At 42.1% G+C, this 18,885-nt stretch overlaps 1 protein-coding gene across 1 annotated transcript in view; it reads left to right on the top strand.

Annotated features, from left to right (window-relative positions):
- The window catches only part of LOC145395503 (cytochrome P450 4C1-like), a 215,461-nt gene extending 196,834 nt beyond the window's left edge, over window positions 1–18,627 (top strand). Inside the window, exon 10 of the mRNA XM_080269111.1 lies at window positions 18,464–18,627. Coding sequence (XP_080125237.1) covers window positions 18,464–18,627 — 164 coding nt within the window. The remainder of the gene's footprint in view (window positions 1–18,463) is intronic.
- The last annotated feature ends 258 nt before the right edge of the window (window positions 18,628–18,885 follow it).

Genomic DNA, 18,885 nt, shown 5'->3' with positions numbered 1-18,885 from the left:
GTCCCAACTCAGGCACCAGAATTAGTCGCAACTCAAGCAAAAAATTAAGCATCAACTCAAATACCAGCTTAAGTCCCAACTCAAGCACCAACTTAAGTTCCAACTCAAGCACCAGCTTAAGTCCAAAATGAAGCACCAAATATAGTCCAATGTCAAGCACCAACTTAATTCCCCACTTAAGAGCCAACTTAAGTCCAAACTCAAGCACCAACTTTAACCTCAACTCAAGTTCCACCTTAAATCCCAAATCAAGTGCCGACGTAAGCTCTAACTCAAGTGCCAATACAAGTGCCAACTCAAGAGCTAACTTAAGTGCCAACAAAGTGCCAATTTATGTTGCAACGCAAGTGCAAGCATAAGTCCCAACTCAAGTGACAACGTACGCGTGAACTCAAGTGACAACATAAGTGCTGACTCAAATGCCAACTTAGGTCCGAACTCAAGCGTCAAGTTGGGTCCCAGCTCAAGTGACAACTTTAGCCCCAACTCAAGTGCCAACACAAGTCTCAAGTCAAGCGCAAACTTTAATCCCAACTCAAGCGCCATCTTTAGTCATAACTCAAGGGCGAGCTTAGGTCCCAGCTCAAGCACCATCTTAAGTTCCAATTCAAACACCAGCTCAAGTCCCAACCCAAGCATCAACTGAAGTCCAAACTTAAGTGCCACCTTAAGTCCCAGATCAAGTGCCAACATAAGCTCCAACTCAAGTTACAACATAAGTGCCAATTCAAATGCCAATGTAAGTGCTAACTTAAGTGCCAACTCAAATGCAAACTAAAGTGAAAATTCAAATGCCAACTTAAGTGAAAACTCAAATGCCAACTTAAGTGCAAACTCAAGTGGTGACGTAAGTGCGAACTCGTGTTAAGCTCCAACTCAAGTGCCAAATTAAGTCCCAAAATAAGTGCAAGCTTAAGTCCCAAAACAAGTGCCAACTTAAGTCCCAACACAAGTGTCAATTTACTTCCCAACTCAAATACTAATTAAAGTTCAAACTCAAGTGCCAACTCAAGTCCCAACACATGTACCACTTGGGTCCAAACACAAGTACCAACTTAAGTCCTGACACAAGTACGAACTCAAGGCCTAACTCAAGTGCTAACTTAAGTCCAAACTCAAGCACCAATTTAAGAGTCAACTCAAACGCCAATTTAAGTTTCAACCCATGTGTCACCCTAAGTCCCAACTCAAACACCAAACTAAGTCCCAATTCAAGGGCCAACCTACGTACATAAGTCCCTACTCAGGAGCAAACTTAAGTCCCAACTCAAGTGCAAACTAGAGTCCCAACTCCAGCGCCAAATTAAATCCCAATTCAAGGACCAACTTAAGTCCAAACTCAAGCGCAAAGCTAAGTCCCAACTCAAACTCCAACCAAAGTCCCAACTCAAGCATCAACCTAAGTCCCAACTCGAGCGCCAATCTAACTCAAGCGCCAACATTAATCCCAACTCAATCGGAAATTTAAGTCCCAAATCAAGTGCAAAATTAAGTCCCAACTCAAGTGACAAACTTAGTTCATATGTCCCAATTTAAGTGCCAACTTTAGTGCCTTAAGTGGCATTTAGGTGGCACCTAAGTGAAAGTGCCAACTTAAGTGCGTTAAGTGGCGCTGAATTGTCACTTAAATTTCACTAAAGTTTGACTAATGTTTCACTTAAGTTCCACTTTAGTTTCACTTAAGTTCCACTTAATTGTCACTTAAGTTCCTCTTAAGTGTCACTTAATTGCCACTTAAGTTCTTCTTAAGTGCCACTTAAGTTCCACTTAAATGCCACTTAAGTTGCACTTAGGCCGTACTTATGTGCTATTGAAGTGGCACCACAAACTTGTGTGCGAACCTAAACTTCATTGGCAGCTTAAGTGGCAACTGAAATGCCAACTAAAGTGGCAATATAAGTGTCACCCTAAGTGCCATCCTTCAGCATCAACTTATTGACAACTTAAATGGTCACTTAAGTGCCAACTTACATGGCAACTTTCAATCAATCAATCAGTCAATAATTTCCTGTGGCACCCTACGGGATGCATAGGGCCTCGATGAACTCTCTCCACCAATATTTGTCTCTTGCCATCTCCTTCAGATCCCTTCAACACTCCTCTCCTGCTTTTCTTTTCATTGTCCTCAACTAGGTTTCCCTCAGCCTACCTCAACCTCTTCTTCCTCTAGCAGTCCTCTCTGGCACATCCTGTATTAAACTGCCTTCTTTTCTATATATGTGCCCCAGCCACTTCCAGCGAGACAGTTTCACATATTCATCAACTGGTTCCACTCTTGTAATGTCCCTTACTCTTTCATTTGTAACTCTGTCTTGCCACTTTACCCCAAGAATCCTTCTCAGTATGTTATTCTCAAATCCTAATACTTTCTGATTTGTTGTAGTTGTACTGTACCATGACTCATGCCCATAAATTAAAATTGGTTTAACCATGGACGTGTAAATTTTTACTTTAGTATGTACCGAAAGCATATTATTATTCCAAAGAGATTTCAACATTCCAACAGATTGCAAGCCAGGCTAATCCTCTCCTCAATTTCATTGTTTAATGATCCGTTAAATGATACAATCGTTCCCAGATATTTAAAATTTTCTACATTCATCACCACATTATTTCCAACTACACAATCGATTTGGTTCTCCACGTTCATATTAATAATTTCAGTCTTTCCATAATTTATTACCAATCCCACTTTTTCTCCTTCCTCCACCAGACAATCAAGCATCCTCTGCATCTCGTAAATACTTCCACAAATCAGTACAATATCATCAGCATAGTCCAAACCCATCAGCTTCTTATTTTCTTTCCAGTTAATTCCTGCACCTGTTCTCCTTACAACCTTTCTCATAACATAATCCATAACCAAAACAAACAGCAATGGCGAAAGAACTCCTTCTTGAATCACTCCTGACCCAACTTCAAATGGATCACTCAAAGAACCACCCACCATTACCTTACAAACAGTACCTTCATGTGTGCTTCTAAAAATATTTACAAACTTTTCTGATATACCATAGAATCTCATAATTTTCAACACAGCTGCACGTGAAACACTATCAAACGCTTTTTTCAAAATCTACAAAACACATACTAAGTGGCATTTTCATCTCATTAGCTTATTGCATTAGATGCCTTACAATAAAAATCTGATCATTACAACCTCGACCCTTTCTAAATCCTGCTTGTTCTTATAAAACTTTATCAATTACTGCCTCTGTTCTGTTCAACAAGATTTTGGAAAAGACTTTTGCATCTTAGGTGATAACTCAAATGCCAACTTCAATGGCAACTACAGTGGCAACTTGCGTGGCAGCTTAAGTGCCAGCTCAAGTCCCAAAGTCTAAGTGCCAACTCAAGTCTCATGGTAAGTGCCAACTTAAGTCCCAGTGTAAGTGCCAACCTAAGTCCCAAGTTAAGTGGTAACTTAAGTGCTAACTCAAGTGTTAACTTATGTTCCGACTGAAGTGCCAACGTAAGTACCAACACATGTGCCAACTGGAGTCCACACTCAAGTGCCAACGCACCCCAACACAGGTACCAACTTAAGTCCAAACACAAGTTCCAGCTTAAGTCCCAGGACAAGTACCAACTCGTCTTAACTCAAGCGTTAACTTGAGTCCCAACTCAAGCGCCAGTTTAAGTCTCAACTCAAGTGCCAACTTAAGTCCGAATTCAAGCACCAACTTATGTCCCAACCCAAGTGCCAACCTTAGTCCCAGTTCAAGTGCCATCCTAAGTCCCAAGTCAAGCACGGACTTAAGTCCCAACTGAAGTGCCAATTAAAGTCTCAGATCAATTGCCAACATAAGTTCCAACTCATGCGTCAACTTATATTGTAACTCAAGCGCCAACATTAATCCAAATTCAGGTGAAAGCTTAAGTGCTACAGTAATTCAAGTGCCAACTTGGGTCCCAACTCAAGTGCCAGCTTAGGTGCCAACCCGAGCAACAACCTAAGCCCTAACTCAGGCGCCAACCTCAGTACCATCTCAAGTGCCAACTTCAGTCCCTACTCCAGAACAAACTTAAATCTCAACTCACGTGCACAGTTAAGTCCCAACTTAAATGCCAATTTAAATCCCAACTCAAGCACCAACTTGATTCCAAACTCAAGCGCCAACCTATGTCCCAACTCAAGTGTCAACCAAAGTTTCAAATCAAGCACCAACCTAAGTCTCAAGCTCAGACTTAAGTCCCAGCTCAAGTGCCAACTTCAGCTGCAACTCAAGTGAAAACATGCAAACTCATGTGTCAACTTAGGCCCCAACTCAGGCGTCAACACAAGTCCCAACACAAGCGATAAATTAAGCCTCAACTCAAGTGCCAGCTTAAATCCCAACCCAAGCACGAACTTAATCTCAACTCAAGGGCCAGCTAAGGTCCCAACTCAAGCACCAACTTAAGTTCTAACTCAAGCACCACCTTAAGTCCAAACTCAAGTGCCAACTTAAGTCCAAATTCAAGTGCCAAAGTAAGCTCCAACTCAGGTACCAATGAAAGTGCTAACTCAAGAGCTAATTTAAGCGCCAACTCAAGCGCCAACGCAAGTCCAAACTCAAATGACAACTCAAGTGCCAGCTCAAACGCCAACTTAGGTCCGAACTCTAGCGCCAACTTGGGTACCAACTCAAGTGTCAACTTTATTGCCAACTCAGGTGCCAAATAATGTGTCAAGTGCCAACTCAAGTGTCAAGTCCCAACTCAATTCCCGACTAAATTCCCAACTCAAGTGTCAGCTCAAGTCCCAACTCTAATCCCAACTCCCTTTGTTCCAGCTTCTCTTGTTTTCATTAAGGCCAAGGTGAATGTTGGGGTAAAATCTTTGGGCAACGGGGAGGCTTAAAGGCAAAGAGAAATGTGTTTAGGGAGAAAAAAGGAAAATTTAAGGGAGATATAAGGGCAGAGAGAGACTTGCTATATAATGGGAAATATTTTAGGGGTAATAGATGGAAACGTTAGGAAAATTTAGGGACGTAGAGAAGTGTCATGGGGGAAATACAGGGAAATAATACCCATATTTAAGAAATTAGGGGGAAAATAGTAAGGAATTAAATGCTAACTAAATCGCCAAGGAAGAGCTGCAAGGGAGCCCCCCCCCCTCTCTCTCTCTCTCATTCACACACACACACACGTAGATCAATATCCACCCCATAAGAATTATATCAAATCACATACTTGAAACAGAGAGCAATCAGATTTTACAACCCTGTCACCTTCCTGTGTATCTATTTGTCAGGGAGAGAAAAAAGAATAGGGGTTGGGTTTTGAAAGAGAGAGAGAGAGAGAGAGAGAGAGAGAGAGAGAGCCGTCATGCTTTGATAATCACAAAATCATCTCACCCGCCCACCTTCCCGTGTTATATAAAGTCACCCTCTTTCTATAAATAATTTTTTACGATGTACATTACTTCCTAGTCACCATCTAATATAAATAAAAAATGTAATGTTTATGTAATTCGGTTATTCCATTTTTTTTTATTATTTCATCGTATCATCGCTAATTCCTTTACATTTTTCCCCTTTTCGTGTCTTTCTGTGTCTGTCTATCAAGCGTTTTTCTGTGTATCTGTCTGTGTATCTGTCGACTTATGTGGCTGTGTATGTACATTTATTTAACTATGTATCTGTGTGTTATGAATACTTATCTATGTTTCTATCCATCTATATACTATATTGTCAGTTACATTCATATTCAGTGTTTCTCTCTTACTGTTCACGTTTTTAATATAGACCTCTTTTCACCATGGTAATTCCTTGGATTCCCTCCACCTCCTCTCTCCTCAGTCTTCTCCTCTATCCTCTTTCTTCTTCGTCTCCTCCTCCTTCTCCTCATCATCCTGCCTTTCTCCTACTCCTCCTCGTCTTCTTCTTGTCCTTAATATCCTTATCCTCCTCTCCATTTTCTCCTCCTCTTCCTCTTCTCATTTTTGTCTTCTCCTCGTCTCATTTCCTCCTTGTTTCTCTCTCTCTCTCTCTCTCTCTCTCTCTCTCTCTCTCTCTCTCTCTCTCTCATCACCATCATCTCCACCATACCTCTCTCCTCCTGTCTTCCTCTTCCTCCTCTTTTTCTTCCCCCTTCAGACCAATTGCTAGATATAATTGCTAGATATTAACACGAGAGGAAGGCAGACTGTTGTTAATGGGGCACGGGATGTTGGTAATGTTGGTAGTTGTGGTTGTGGTGATGGTAGTGGTAGGGAGGGAGGGAGAGAGGTGGAAAATATTGTTATTGTTATTACTGTTGATAACAATAATAATCTATCTATCTATCTATCTATAGCCCGACGCCCTAATCCCGCAAAGGATGGCCGCAGACAAAACGCCTCCAAGTCACTCTGTCACCCACCATTTGACTCCTCTCCCCCCAACTCACCCCCCCCTCCCTCATATACCTCTCAACTCCATCCCTCCACCTCATCCTTGGTCTACCCCTCCCTCTCCCTCCCTCCACCTCACCTACATACACCCTCTTAGTCAGTCTTTCATTCTCCATTCTCTCCACATGTCCAAACCACCTCAGTGTATTTCTCCTAATCTTTTCAACCACATCCACATCTACCCCACAACGTTCCTTCACTTCTTCATTCGTCAACCTGTCCCTCCACGTCACTCCACATGCTCCTCTCAAGTAACTCATTTCCACTGCTCTCACTCTTGACTTGTTCCCCTCTTGCAAGGTCCACGCCTCGCTTCCATACGTCAGGGTAGGGATCACAATACCATCATGCAGTGACTTCTTAACTTCCATACTCACCTCCCTATTTCTCATCACTGCTTTCAGTGTACCAACAACCTTTCTTCCCTGCTGTACCCTTTCACGTACTTCATCCCCCAAAGTTCCATCCTTACTCATCACACTACCCAAGTACTTGAATGCACTCACATTCTCCATATCCTCACCATCCAACCTCACTGCACACTCTGTGACTTCATTCCTCTCAAACATCATAACTTTACTTTTGTTTACATTAACTTTCAGCTTCCTCCTCCTACACACTGTCCCAAATTCATTCACCAAACCTTGCAACTCCCATTCATCTTCACTCAACAATACTGTATCATCAGCAAACAGCAACACCGGAAGCTTCCAAATCTCACCCTCATTCATTAGGGCCACCCCACATCCACTGCCCTACCTTGCACCTCCTTTACAACCCCATCCATATATATATTAAACAGCCATGGAGACATCACACACCCCTGTTTCAGTCCCACATTGAGATCAAAGAACTCACTCAGCTCACCATCCACTCGCACCGTAGCCCTAGCTCCCTCGTACATACTCTTCACAGCACTCAACAATTTCCCCTCCACTCCATATATTCTTAATACCTTCCACATACCTTGCCTATTTATTCTGTCATAAGCTTTCTCCAAGTCCATGAAGGCAGCATACACTTTCATTCCCTTCTCTAGATACTTCTCCACTAAACATCTTAGAACAAATATCTGATCTACACACCCTTTTCCCTTCCTAAATCCCCCTTGTTCTTCTCCAACTAGCTCCTCTGTCATATGCCTAACCCTATCAATGAGTATTCTACCATATATTTTACCAGTCACACTAAGAAGGCAAATACCCCTATGGTTACCACATACTTCTCTCTCCCCTTTTCCTTTGTACAGAGGAACAATTATACCTGATTTCCAGTCCTCTGGAACCCTTCCCTCTTCCCAAGCCAATCTACACAACTTCCATATCCACTCCACAACAATCTCACCCCCATACCTAAGCATTTCACCACACACTCCATCAATTCCTGGGGCCTTTCCCATCTTAATCTTCTTCATCACTTCCACTACTTCCGACCTACTGATCTCTTCCTCCCTCCTCTCATCTCTTCTTCTCCCAGCCATTCCCCAACCACTTATACCCACACTGCTCTCACTCTCTACATTCAACAAATCCTCAAAGTGCTCCTTCCATCTCCTCAATTTCTCTCTCTTCTCCACCAACAATCTATTATTCCTATCTTTCACTCCCCTACTATTTCCCCTTTCACACTGCCTTACTTTCTTTACCTCCTTCCAAAACAATTTCTTACTCTCCCTCCATTTCACACTCAGATTCCTCCCAAACTCTTCATCCACTTTCTTCTTACTCTCCTTCACCAGTCTCTTAACCTCCCTTCTCCTGGTCACATATACCTCTCTCTTCTCTCTCTCATCTTCTCCCCTACCTCTACTCGCCAACCATTCGCCATATGCCTTCTTCTTTTGTTCCACAGCTCGTTTCACCTCATCATTCCACCATGCTGTCCCTTGCACACCCTTGCATCTCCTCCTCACTCCACAAACCGCCTCACACGCTGTGCTTATCTCTTCCGTGAATATCTTACATACGTCTTCCACCCCTTCCATCTGCTCTAGCTCATACCTTCCCAATCTTTCTTCCACTATGCTCTTATACTCTGTCATTTTCTCACTATCTTGCAATTTCTCCACTCTTCTCACAGGAGCTGCTTCCTCCTGTCTTCCCCTTCGTCTCCTCAACCACTTTCTTTGCAGCTCTACCTTGGCCATCACTAAGTGATGGTCCGAGACTCCATTCCCCCACCCTCTCCACACCCTTGCATCCAACACTTGTCTTCTCATTCGCTCATCCACACACACGTAGTCTATCATTGCCTTTCGTTCAACAAGTTCACCATCCATCCTCCTCATTACTCTCCATGTATACCGATGGATCATCTTATGACGAAAGTAGGTGTTGGCTATTGCCAACCCCTTACCAGCACAGATGTCCACCAAAGCACTACCATTCCCATCTACTTCAGCTGGCACACCCCACTGACCAACCACTCCATCCACTCGTACATTCCCAACTTTGCCATTCATGTCTCCAATCAACAGCACTCTCTCGCTCCTCTCAAACTTGTCCATACATGCTTCTACTCTCGCCCAAAACTCATCTTTCACTCTTGCCACTCGATCCTCTGTTGGAGCATACACACATACAATCGCCCATGCTTGTATACCTACTTTCATCCTCACCCTTACAATCCTTGCACCCACTGTTCCATACTCTCTTATATTCTCCTTCCACTTCTTGCTTATCATCAGACATACTCCCTCTCTTGCCCTCTCATTCTCACTGACTCCCGCACATATACCTACACCGTATTCCCATTCTCTCATCCTTTCACGTTTCCATTTAGTTTCAGTCAATCCACATATATCCACTTTTGCATCCTCAAGCACCTGGACAATCTCTCTCTCTTTCACTTCATCATTCACTCCTCTCACATTCCATGTTCCCACCCTCAGAATGTCCTTTGTCCGTTCCTTAGTCGTCAACGTATGGTCCGTCCGGGTCCGAGGCGCTTTATTTGCTTTTTTAGTTAGTTCTTTTTACGGGGTGGGGCACTAACCCACCTCCAACCCTTTTAGTCGCCTCGTACGACAAGCAGGGATACTGGGGGAGAATTCTTGAAACCCCCCTACTATTACTATTATTATTATTATTATTATTATATATTTCATTCTTAATCCTTGGGTGGCAGAAAGAGGTCGGGATGATGATCTTGATAAAGAGACGACGATGACAATTGTTATAATCTATTGTGGATATGAGAGAAGTGTTGGTACCAGTAATAGTGACAGTGATGGTGGTAGTTGGGTAGTAAAGGTGGTAGTTGTGGTAATGCTGGTGGTCGTTAGGGTGGTAATGACAGACTCAGTCTCTGGTCGTCCCTTTTCATCTTCATCTTCGTCCTCCTCCTCCTTCTCTCTCTTACTCTTCCTCCTCCTCCTTCTCTATCTCTTACTCTTCCTCCGCTCTGCTCTTTCTCCTCTCCATTTTCTTCTTTCTTTCTGCCTCTTACACTGCCTCCTCCTCGTCCTTTTTCTCTCATCCACTTCCTCTTTCACTAATCCTCCTCCTCCACCTCTACCTCCTTTCATTTCTTCCGTCCTCACTCTCTCTTCCTCCTCTCCGATTACTTCTCCCTCTTGTTCCTCCTCCTCCTTCTTCCATATCCACTTCTCTCCCTTTTTTCATTTTTCCCTCCACGCTTCCTCCTCAGAGTCTCAACACAATGCGAATCTTTGTGCCAAACGAGTATGTCATTCTCTCTCCCCCCCCCCGTCTCTCTCTCTCTCTCTGATTGTCTTCATCTCTCATTCTGTCTCCTCGCTTGTCCTTTTAATTCATTTCTCTCTTTCTCCCTTAATCTCCTCTCTCTTTTCCATCAGTCTCCCTCTTTTTCCCTCGCCCTCCCTTCAGACCAGGGTTGGAATAATAATTGCAATTTAATTGAAATGTAATTAATTACAGAAATATTCTATCTATCTTTCTTTCAGTTTGGAAGAATGGTGTAATTGTTAAAGTTCCGAAGAAGGGAGACCTGAGTGAATGTGGTAATTGGAGGGGAATCTCTTTGTCACCGATAGCTTTGAAAGTTTTCAGTAGAGTGTTGTTAAATAGGTTGGAGCCAGTGGTTGAGGGTATTCTGAGGGATGAACAGGCTGGTTTTAGAAAGGGACGTGGTTGCAATGATCAGATCTTTATAGTTAGGCATTTGATGCCGCAAGTTAATGAAATGAGAGTACCGTTAAGTCTTTGTTTTGTTGATTTTGAAAAGGCTTTTGATAGTGTTTCGAGAGAGACTATGGGGAAGATCATGAGACATTATGGAATACCAGAGGAGTTTGTGAGGGTCATTATGAACATGCATGAGGACACATTTTGTAAAGTGATGGTTGATGGTTGTCTGAGTGATTCGTTTGAAGTCAAGTCCGGAGTAATTCAAGGTGGTGTTCTATCGCCTTTACTATTTATATTGGTCATTGATTACATTATGAAACGCGTTGGAACAGAAACCGGTGCAGGTATACTTTGGGGAGAGAACAGGAAACTTTTGGATTTAGATTATGCAGATGATATAGTTTTGATTTGTGATGGGCCAGAAGAGATGCAGAGAGTGTTGGACTGTTTGGTGAGTGAAGGTCGCAAGGTGGGTTTGGTTATTAATTGTGGAAAAACTGAAATAATCAGTATGAATATGGAAAATGCGCAGGAATGTGTAATTGGAGGTATGGTTGTAAAGCAAGTTGATAGGTTTAAATATTTAGGTACTTATTTAGCCAAGGATGGTTCTTTGAACTTTGAATTCGAGGAAAGGTTAAAGAAGGCTAATCAGGCAATGGGAATGCTTAAAAATATTTGGAATAATAACAATTTCTCTGTGCATACAAAAATCAAACTTTATAAGGTAATGGTTAGGAGTATCTTAATTTATGGACACGAGTCTTGGTACAGCACAGTGACTATGGAAAATAAATTCTTGGTGTTTGAAAATAAAGCACTTAGAAGAATATTAGGAGTTAAGTGGTGGGAAAGGATACCAAATAGTAGCATTAGAGAAATAACGGGAGTGCAGCCGATCGATGAATATATTAGATTCTCACAATGGAAGTGGCTAGGACATGTGTATAGGAGACAGGGAATAGTACGAGGTACACCAGGGTGGGTGGCACTTGGTAGGAGAGGTAGAGGAAGGCCAAAAGAGACGTGGGTGAGGACAATGAGACGGGAAGCTGGAGATGAGTGTTGGGGAGATCTTGAGGAGTTAGCACAAGATAGGATGTGGTGGTGTGAGTTCATCGAGGCCCTATGCATCCCCGAGGGTGCCACAGGAAATGATTGAATTGATTGATTGATCTTTCTATTGCCAACGCCTTAATCCGATATGGTATGGCCACAAACAAATCGCCTTCATGTCTCCCTGTTCCCTCCCATTTCACTGCCCTGTTCACTGCTCACACCCGCCTCTCATATACCGCTCCACTCCATCCCTCCACCTCATCCTTGGCCTCCCCTTCCCTTTTCCCCCCCTCCACCTCACTCACATACACACTCCTCATCAGTCTCTCACTCTCCATGTTCTCCACATGGCCAAACCAACTCAATGTGTTTCTCCCAACGCTTGCTATCACATCCACATCCACACCAGAAATCTCTTTCACATCCTCATATGTCCATCTGTCTCTCCATGTGACTCCACACGGTCCTCTCAAATAACTCAATCCAATGCTCTCATTCTTGACTTCTGTCCCTCCAACAAGGTCCTAGCTTCACTTCCATGCGTTAGAGTTGGTATCACAATACTGTCATGTAGTAACTTTTTTCATTCCCATGCTCACCTCCCTGTTTCTTATCACTGCTTTCAAGGAACCAACCACCTTTCTTCCTTGTTGTACCCTTTCAAGCACTTCACCCTTCAAACTCCCATCCTTACTCATCACACTACCCAAGTACTTAAACGCACTCATATTTGCCATTACGCCTCATCCAACCTCACTGTACATTCACTGACTTCACTTCTCTCAAAGACCATAACTTTACTTTTCCCTACGTTCACCTTTAGATTCCGTTCTTACACACTCTCCCAAACTCATCTACCAAGCCTTGCAGCTCCCTTTCCTTTTCTCTTCACAACACAGTATCACCTGCAAACAACAGCACAGGAAGTTTCCAAACAGTGTCCTCTTTCATTATGGCCACTCCAACATCCAATGCCCTACCTTGTGATAATTTTGAAAGCTGACACATAGCATTTAACACTGCATCTGCCTATGAGGAAATTGTCAGTCGGTTCAGTATTCAAGGGAAACTAAAGATAGTTGTAGCTGAAAATGCATCTTCAATGGTGAAAGCATTTGACATTTCCTTGCCAATTTTCTACATCGATCAGAAGGAAGAGGAGGCTGGAAATTCGTGTGACCCCAATATAGTTGATGAGGATATTAGCTTTGAAGATGTTCTGACTTTCCTTCCTCAAAGAATGGGATGTTTTGCACATACTCAGCAACTGTGTGTGATAGATTGGTTTACTCACCCAAATGTAAAAAAAAAATCACTACTCTCTTCAGCTCTGCAGAAAACTGCATCCTTGATCAACTCAGTTAGGAAATCAGCAGTAGCTGCTCCGTACCGTTGATCTAAAGGAATTGTTCTCGAGGCACAAAATGTGACAATATGGAATTCACAGTTGAAAATGGTGAAATCTATAATCAAAAAACCCTGTAGAGGTATATGGTGCAATTGTGATCTCCTGTCCCAGAGAAAGCAGAGGACTAAGAAAATCATGCCAGAGGAGATTTCTTCCCTAACAGAGCTTGTGATTGTCCTCTAATCTTTTCATGAGGCCATGGAATTTGTGGAGGGACAGAAGGCGCCCATAACTGTTATTGGACCAGCAATTCAGGGACTTTAACACTCACTGGAGAATCTAATTCACAATAAGTAATTATAAAACAGTAAACAGCTGGCTAAAGTGCTGTTGGACTCTGTGAAGAAAAGATTGGATCCATGCATGGAAATGAGAAATGTTCAAGTAGCGGCTTTTTTTTTTATCCTAGGTTCAAATTCCAATGGTTTTCATTAAAAGAGCAGAAGGACTAAGTGCTGGCATATGTCAAGGAAATCATTAAAAATTGAAGGTGGTTCTCAAAGGGTCAACAATGGAAAAAGAAAGTAAGAAGGATGATCTAGCAGAAGGATTACCAGAATAAAAAAGACCCAGACTGTTCTCTTCGTACCAAAATATTCATGAAAGCTCCAAAATCAACGGGAATCAGAGGGAATCAATGTGGCAGTGAGTCTTTTGTTGAAGCAATATGTAGAGGAAGGATCTCTGTCAATATCCAGTGATGCGGTGCTATGCTGGAAAGAAGTGTCACAAGCTTTGCATTCACTGCAGAACCTTGCAAGAGAGGTAACTCAGTGTACTGCTACATCTGCTCCGTCAGAGTGAGTGTTCAGCACTGCCGGAATCTATTCTACTGCAAACAGAATCAGCTTTGTGTCAATTTTTTTTCTGTTCAATGTTATTATGTGCAACAGTCACTTGTTTGAAAAACTACCAGCTTTTTAGTTACTATCACCACCCTTTACACTAAAGAAATCTTTTTTTCTTTCAGATTAGTTTGTACCACTGTTTGTAAATAATGAACAACCTTACAATGCAAAATTAGTGTTTTTCTTACCTAAAACGATCTTTTTCTAAGTTCAAGAATATGTAATTATAATTGTAATTATAATTCACTTTGTTTTACAGTAACTGTAATTGTAATGTAATTGCATTTCCCAAATGTATTTGTAATTATAATTGTAAGTTTGAAGAAATGAAAAGTAATTGTAATTGTAACTGTAATTAAATTTTTGTAGTGTAATTGCTCCGACCCTGGTCTTGAGCCCCTTATTGTTTCCCATGGTGCTTGAAGCCCTCTCAAGTGACTTCAGAATCAGACTCCCGTGGAAGGTGTCTGGGAGGTGTTGTGTGCTGGTGACTTGATACTGATTGCAGAAAACAAAAGGGGAACTGGAGGAAGGATTTGGGAGGTGGAGAGGCAGAGTGGGGCACAGGAGTTTAAGAGTAAGTATGTATGAAGCTGGGATGGTGGAGTTTGGGAGTGAGGGTGGTGCTATCAAGACAGACAAAGAGTGGCCTTGTGCAGTTTGCAGCAAGGATGTGGGAAGTAACTCCAACTTGTGCAGCACTTGTGATGAGTCGGTGCATAAGAGATGTTGTGGTATTAGAAAGAGACTAATGCTGATTTCATGTGAGCTGTATGTCGGAGAGAGCATGTATAGATTGCTATAGGGGTGAAAACAGTGATCTTGCTGGTGATTCTCTTGACTGTGGCTTTTTTTTTTTTTTTTTTTTTTTTTTTTTTTTGAGGGGGATATGTTATGTGTTGAAGTTCGGGCTGGAGCTAACTCTGTGGCTACAGTAAGGATTGGTGGGAGGAAGTCAGGGAGCTGTTGCCTCCTAGTGACATTTAGAGGGTTCAACCTTCGTGCTAAGGGATCTTTGAATGCAACATGTGTTATGATCATAATGCTGTTCGGTATTAAGGCCTGAGCAGTAAAGGAAGAGGATAGTCCTAGGCTCAGACGTACAGAAATGACAATGATTAGATGGCTTCGTAAAGCATCCTTGAATGTGAGGCCTGGAGGAGCTAGGTTTACAATTAAAGCTTTGAGAGAAAGGATGGGACTGGAGTGTACTGGTGTTATGATGAGGAAGGGCAAATTGAGATGTCTGGGCATGTGGAGAGGATGTAGGATGACAATTGGGTGTGGCAAGTGAAAAGTATGAATGTTGGGGACTGAGTTGCGAGAGGCAGACCGAAAAAAAAAAAAAATCATAGGTGTCACCTCAGGGATAAGGGAATCAACAGGGAGGCTGCCATAGATCAATCAGCGAGAAGAGCCGCTATTAGGTGACCAAAGCCAATGCATGCATACATGTTAGAGCCTTTTATGAATGATATTACAATAATGAACAGGATGTAGGATATGACAATATTTTTGGATAATATTCATCAATACAGTTTTAGTTCACACCTAAAATCGTGGACAATTAAGCACAAGGAGACTTATGAGTCTACGGTCACTGGGTAATGCAAATATTTGTTTTTAGTCTTTCCTCAAGTGATTTCGTTACGGTTAAGGCTATCGGATAATTTTTTCCTTTCTCTATTAATGCCGATATTAATCGGCGTTTACGTGTCGATTTATATCAATATATATCAATACACAAACACACACAAACACACACACACACACACACATATATATATATATATATATATATATATATATATATATATATATATATATATATATATATTCACCAAACATGGCTGTGCGGCTCTTGGTTATTCCCCAAGCTCAAAACTCCGCTGAAGGGTTCCCGATTTGAGACGAGGCACGATGAAGAAAGCGATGAATCGCCTGAAGGAGATATTGAAAACAGTCTTTCAAAAATGTTTCAGGCAGTGGAAAGGGCCCTGGGCCACATGTGTCAAGTCAGAAGGGACCTACTTTGTGGGAGAATAGTGTCATAGCTCAACAGGTTGGCTCTTTATCTTACTTGAACCTTAGGTCAGAGACATTCTGAACAGAGCTCATATATCACATAGTGGAGGAAGATCAGCGAAATGAAAGTTCTTGAAATATAACGTTGTGATGTTTCCTGTAAGGTGCCTATTGTGACATGAGGTGTGGTTTCCAAGATTAACATTACATTATTAGTTTTAACACTATTACCATACTATAAGGCAGAGTAAAGAGGGTGGAACGAATCATCATTCCACTGTTCCGAGAAGACTGCCTTTTTACACCACTGTTCACCAGGGTCCTGCTGGTAACTGGATTTCACTCTCGCCTTGGACTGAAATGGCTTATTGTGAAATGACAGCTAGTTTTACGGTAAGGAAGCACTGTAATGGAAATTAACGAGGAAAGACAAACTTAGGTTTTTGCTAGAGGAAATATTCTTATGCCAGGAATTTTCATTAAGGAGAGGGACTCCTTCATATAGTGCCTCCGATATGGCTGAGCGGGGAAGCTGGTTAAACAGTGTATCTCAGCTCTCTCCATGTCCCAAGAAAGGAGAATGTTGGATCACAGGATGTGGGTAACTTCGGTTTGTAGTCCACTCGGTTCATATTTCAGATGTGTCTGTGGTTAAGACTTCTATAACTCTACTACTGCTGCAGCTGCTGCTGCTGCTGATGATGATTATGCAACTATTAATACTGCTTATACTACTACTACTACTACTTCTACTAGTACTACTACTACTACTACTACTAGTGCTACTACTGTTTTCTTTTCTTATTTACTACTTTAAATCACCCCCATGCATTTGGAAAAAATACTGTGAAGACCAACACTAACCTTCATAATGCAATTCACCATCTGGAGTTATAATGCGAAGGCTTAACCCATCACGTCCCGAGGTTTTCCGCACCTCCGACATCCCCCAGTCCCGAGGTATTTTTGATTTTTTTTTTTTTTGGCTAAAACCTTCGCTTTTGGTGAGAAACATCGAAAATTCATAGAAAAATTGCTCACCTGAGGTTTAAAATGCCCAATCCAGGTAGGAGTTCCTCCTTACCTGACTGGGTTTTCTAACGTGCAGGCACCAAAGAAAACGAGTTCTATGGGAGGGTAACTATTTTATCCACTCATGAACGGTATTTATTTATTTATTTGGTACGAATGTATATGTAGTATGAGAGTATATTGGTTTTCAAGCAGTAATAAAGGAATTATAAGCATTGTTTCACTCACTAACTAATCACCATACCTGACCTTTTTTTGCCACATTACCTGATCATTATTTCTGGCTGTTTCTTCTTCTAATGCTATGTAAACATTGTCCTCCATATTGTCATAGAATGGGGAATCACTCTGGCCCTGAATATCTTTACTAGCCAGGTCATTGGTAACATGTCCATTGCCAAGACAATGGTGTGAGGGGGGGAGGGGGGAGGTTATGCAGTGTAAGGCATTGTCCCTGCTTGGCATCTTGTAGACGAATAGAGGAAGGTGTCCCGTGTATACATACGAAAAATCATGGGCGAAAATTGAAAATTGTGCAAATTAGGGACCTTGCAATTGCAAGGTCCCTAATTTGCACACGACGTACTGGTACGTCACCGGGACTGGCAAATGCAAATCGTTGCAGCGTACCCATACGTCGACGGGATGGGGCGGGTTAAACAAACCTTAATAATACAGTTCACTTGCCCGAAACCCGCCAATGACTTTGGTTAACAGTCATATGTTGCTGTTTTTGTTAATTTCTTTTTCTTTTTATTAACATTACAGTGCTAAACAAAACATTAATCAATTGGAGTTGCGGGTCAGTGCGGCTTCGTAATCCATAGCCTCCAGGTGACAGGCCTGAGGTGTAAAGATCTTGTGCCCATGGGGCATAAGAGTGAGGAATGCAGACCTCACGAGAGAGAATGACACTCGACATCTCATCCAGGCCATAACAAAACTCTGAGGTTTATGTTTCTTGTCAGAAAGAACCTCCACCAGCCTCAAGTAGAATCTCCTCGCCTTTGTACTCATCCCACCTGATGCTGCAAACACACGGGTAATTAATCAATCATGGTCTACATGTTGGATTCTTTCTTTATAGTTTCTGTGCTTTTTCCTGTTCGTTCCTCTTGTGTGAAGCCTCGAGAGACACTTCATAAGCTGCCATCAGATCAATTATCCTAATGTCGAAGAAAGCTTCTGCCTACATGTCCAGAAACCTCGAGCACTGACAGTCATTCGTGCATCATCTGATGTGTATGAAGTGCTCTCTCTCTAGAGGGATGTCATGCCATATTCCCTGCAACATTTTCGCAGTGAGTTTGCATTCTTTATCCTGTCAAATGCACAGAAATCTTCCCTTCTTACAAACCGTTGTATGGTTTGCATCAAAGACAGTGCCACAGGTACACTGTTGAGGTAGTATTTCCATTGGCCACCCATACTTGAATGTTCTGGCGTCAATAAATTCTTGTTAAAATATCGAGGGGCAAGATCTTGTTAGTTATATATAGGATTTCAAGACAGTGTAAAGAACTGCTACCTACAGCTGTAGATTACTTTTCAGTTTGGAAGCAGTATAAAATATCATTGACCGTAGCTATGCATTTAAAATCTACAGGTCAGAAGTTTGCCATGATGGAGGAGAAGGTGGTGCTGGGTAAGGTGCTTCGACAGTTCAAAGTGGAGAGCGACACACCGATGGAGGACCTCCAGCTCCTCGGGGAAGTCGTCCTCTGGCCCAGAATTGGCAACTTCATCAGGCTCATCCCCAGAAGACAATGAACATAGGGGCTGGGAGTGAAACAAGTGTGGCTGGGGGTGGATCAAGTGTGACTGATAAAGAAATCGCCTGAAAGTAAGGTTTGAAACAAAGTTATAATGAAGAGGAAAATCTGATGATTAGTATCAGAGTTTTGGGAAAATCAAACAAGGAATTGAAGGCCACTTGCCTAAAATATAAACATCAGTTATTTCTGGATCACGTGATGAAAGTGTATGTGTGGCCATTTTGTACGTTTGTTTTCTGCTTTCTGTAGTATA

The sequence above is a fragment of the Coenobita brevimanus genome, chromosome 31, assembly GCF_032717465.1.
Source record: "Coenobita brevimanus isolate Jiangsu-jjx chromosome 31, ASM3271746v2, whole genome shotgun sequence".
In the NCBI taxonomy this organism is placed as follows: Eukaryota; Metazoa; Arthropoda; class Malacostraca; order Decapoda; family Coenobitidae; genus Coenobita; species Coenobita brevimanus.
Note: the sequence above shows the minus strand (reverse complement) of the source record. Positions and strands in the feature narration are given on the sequence as shown.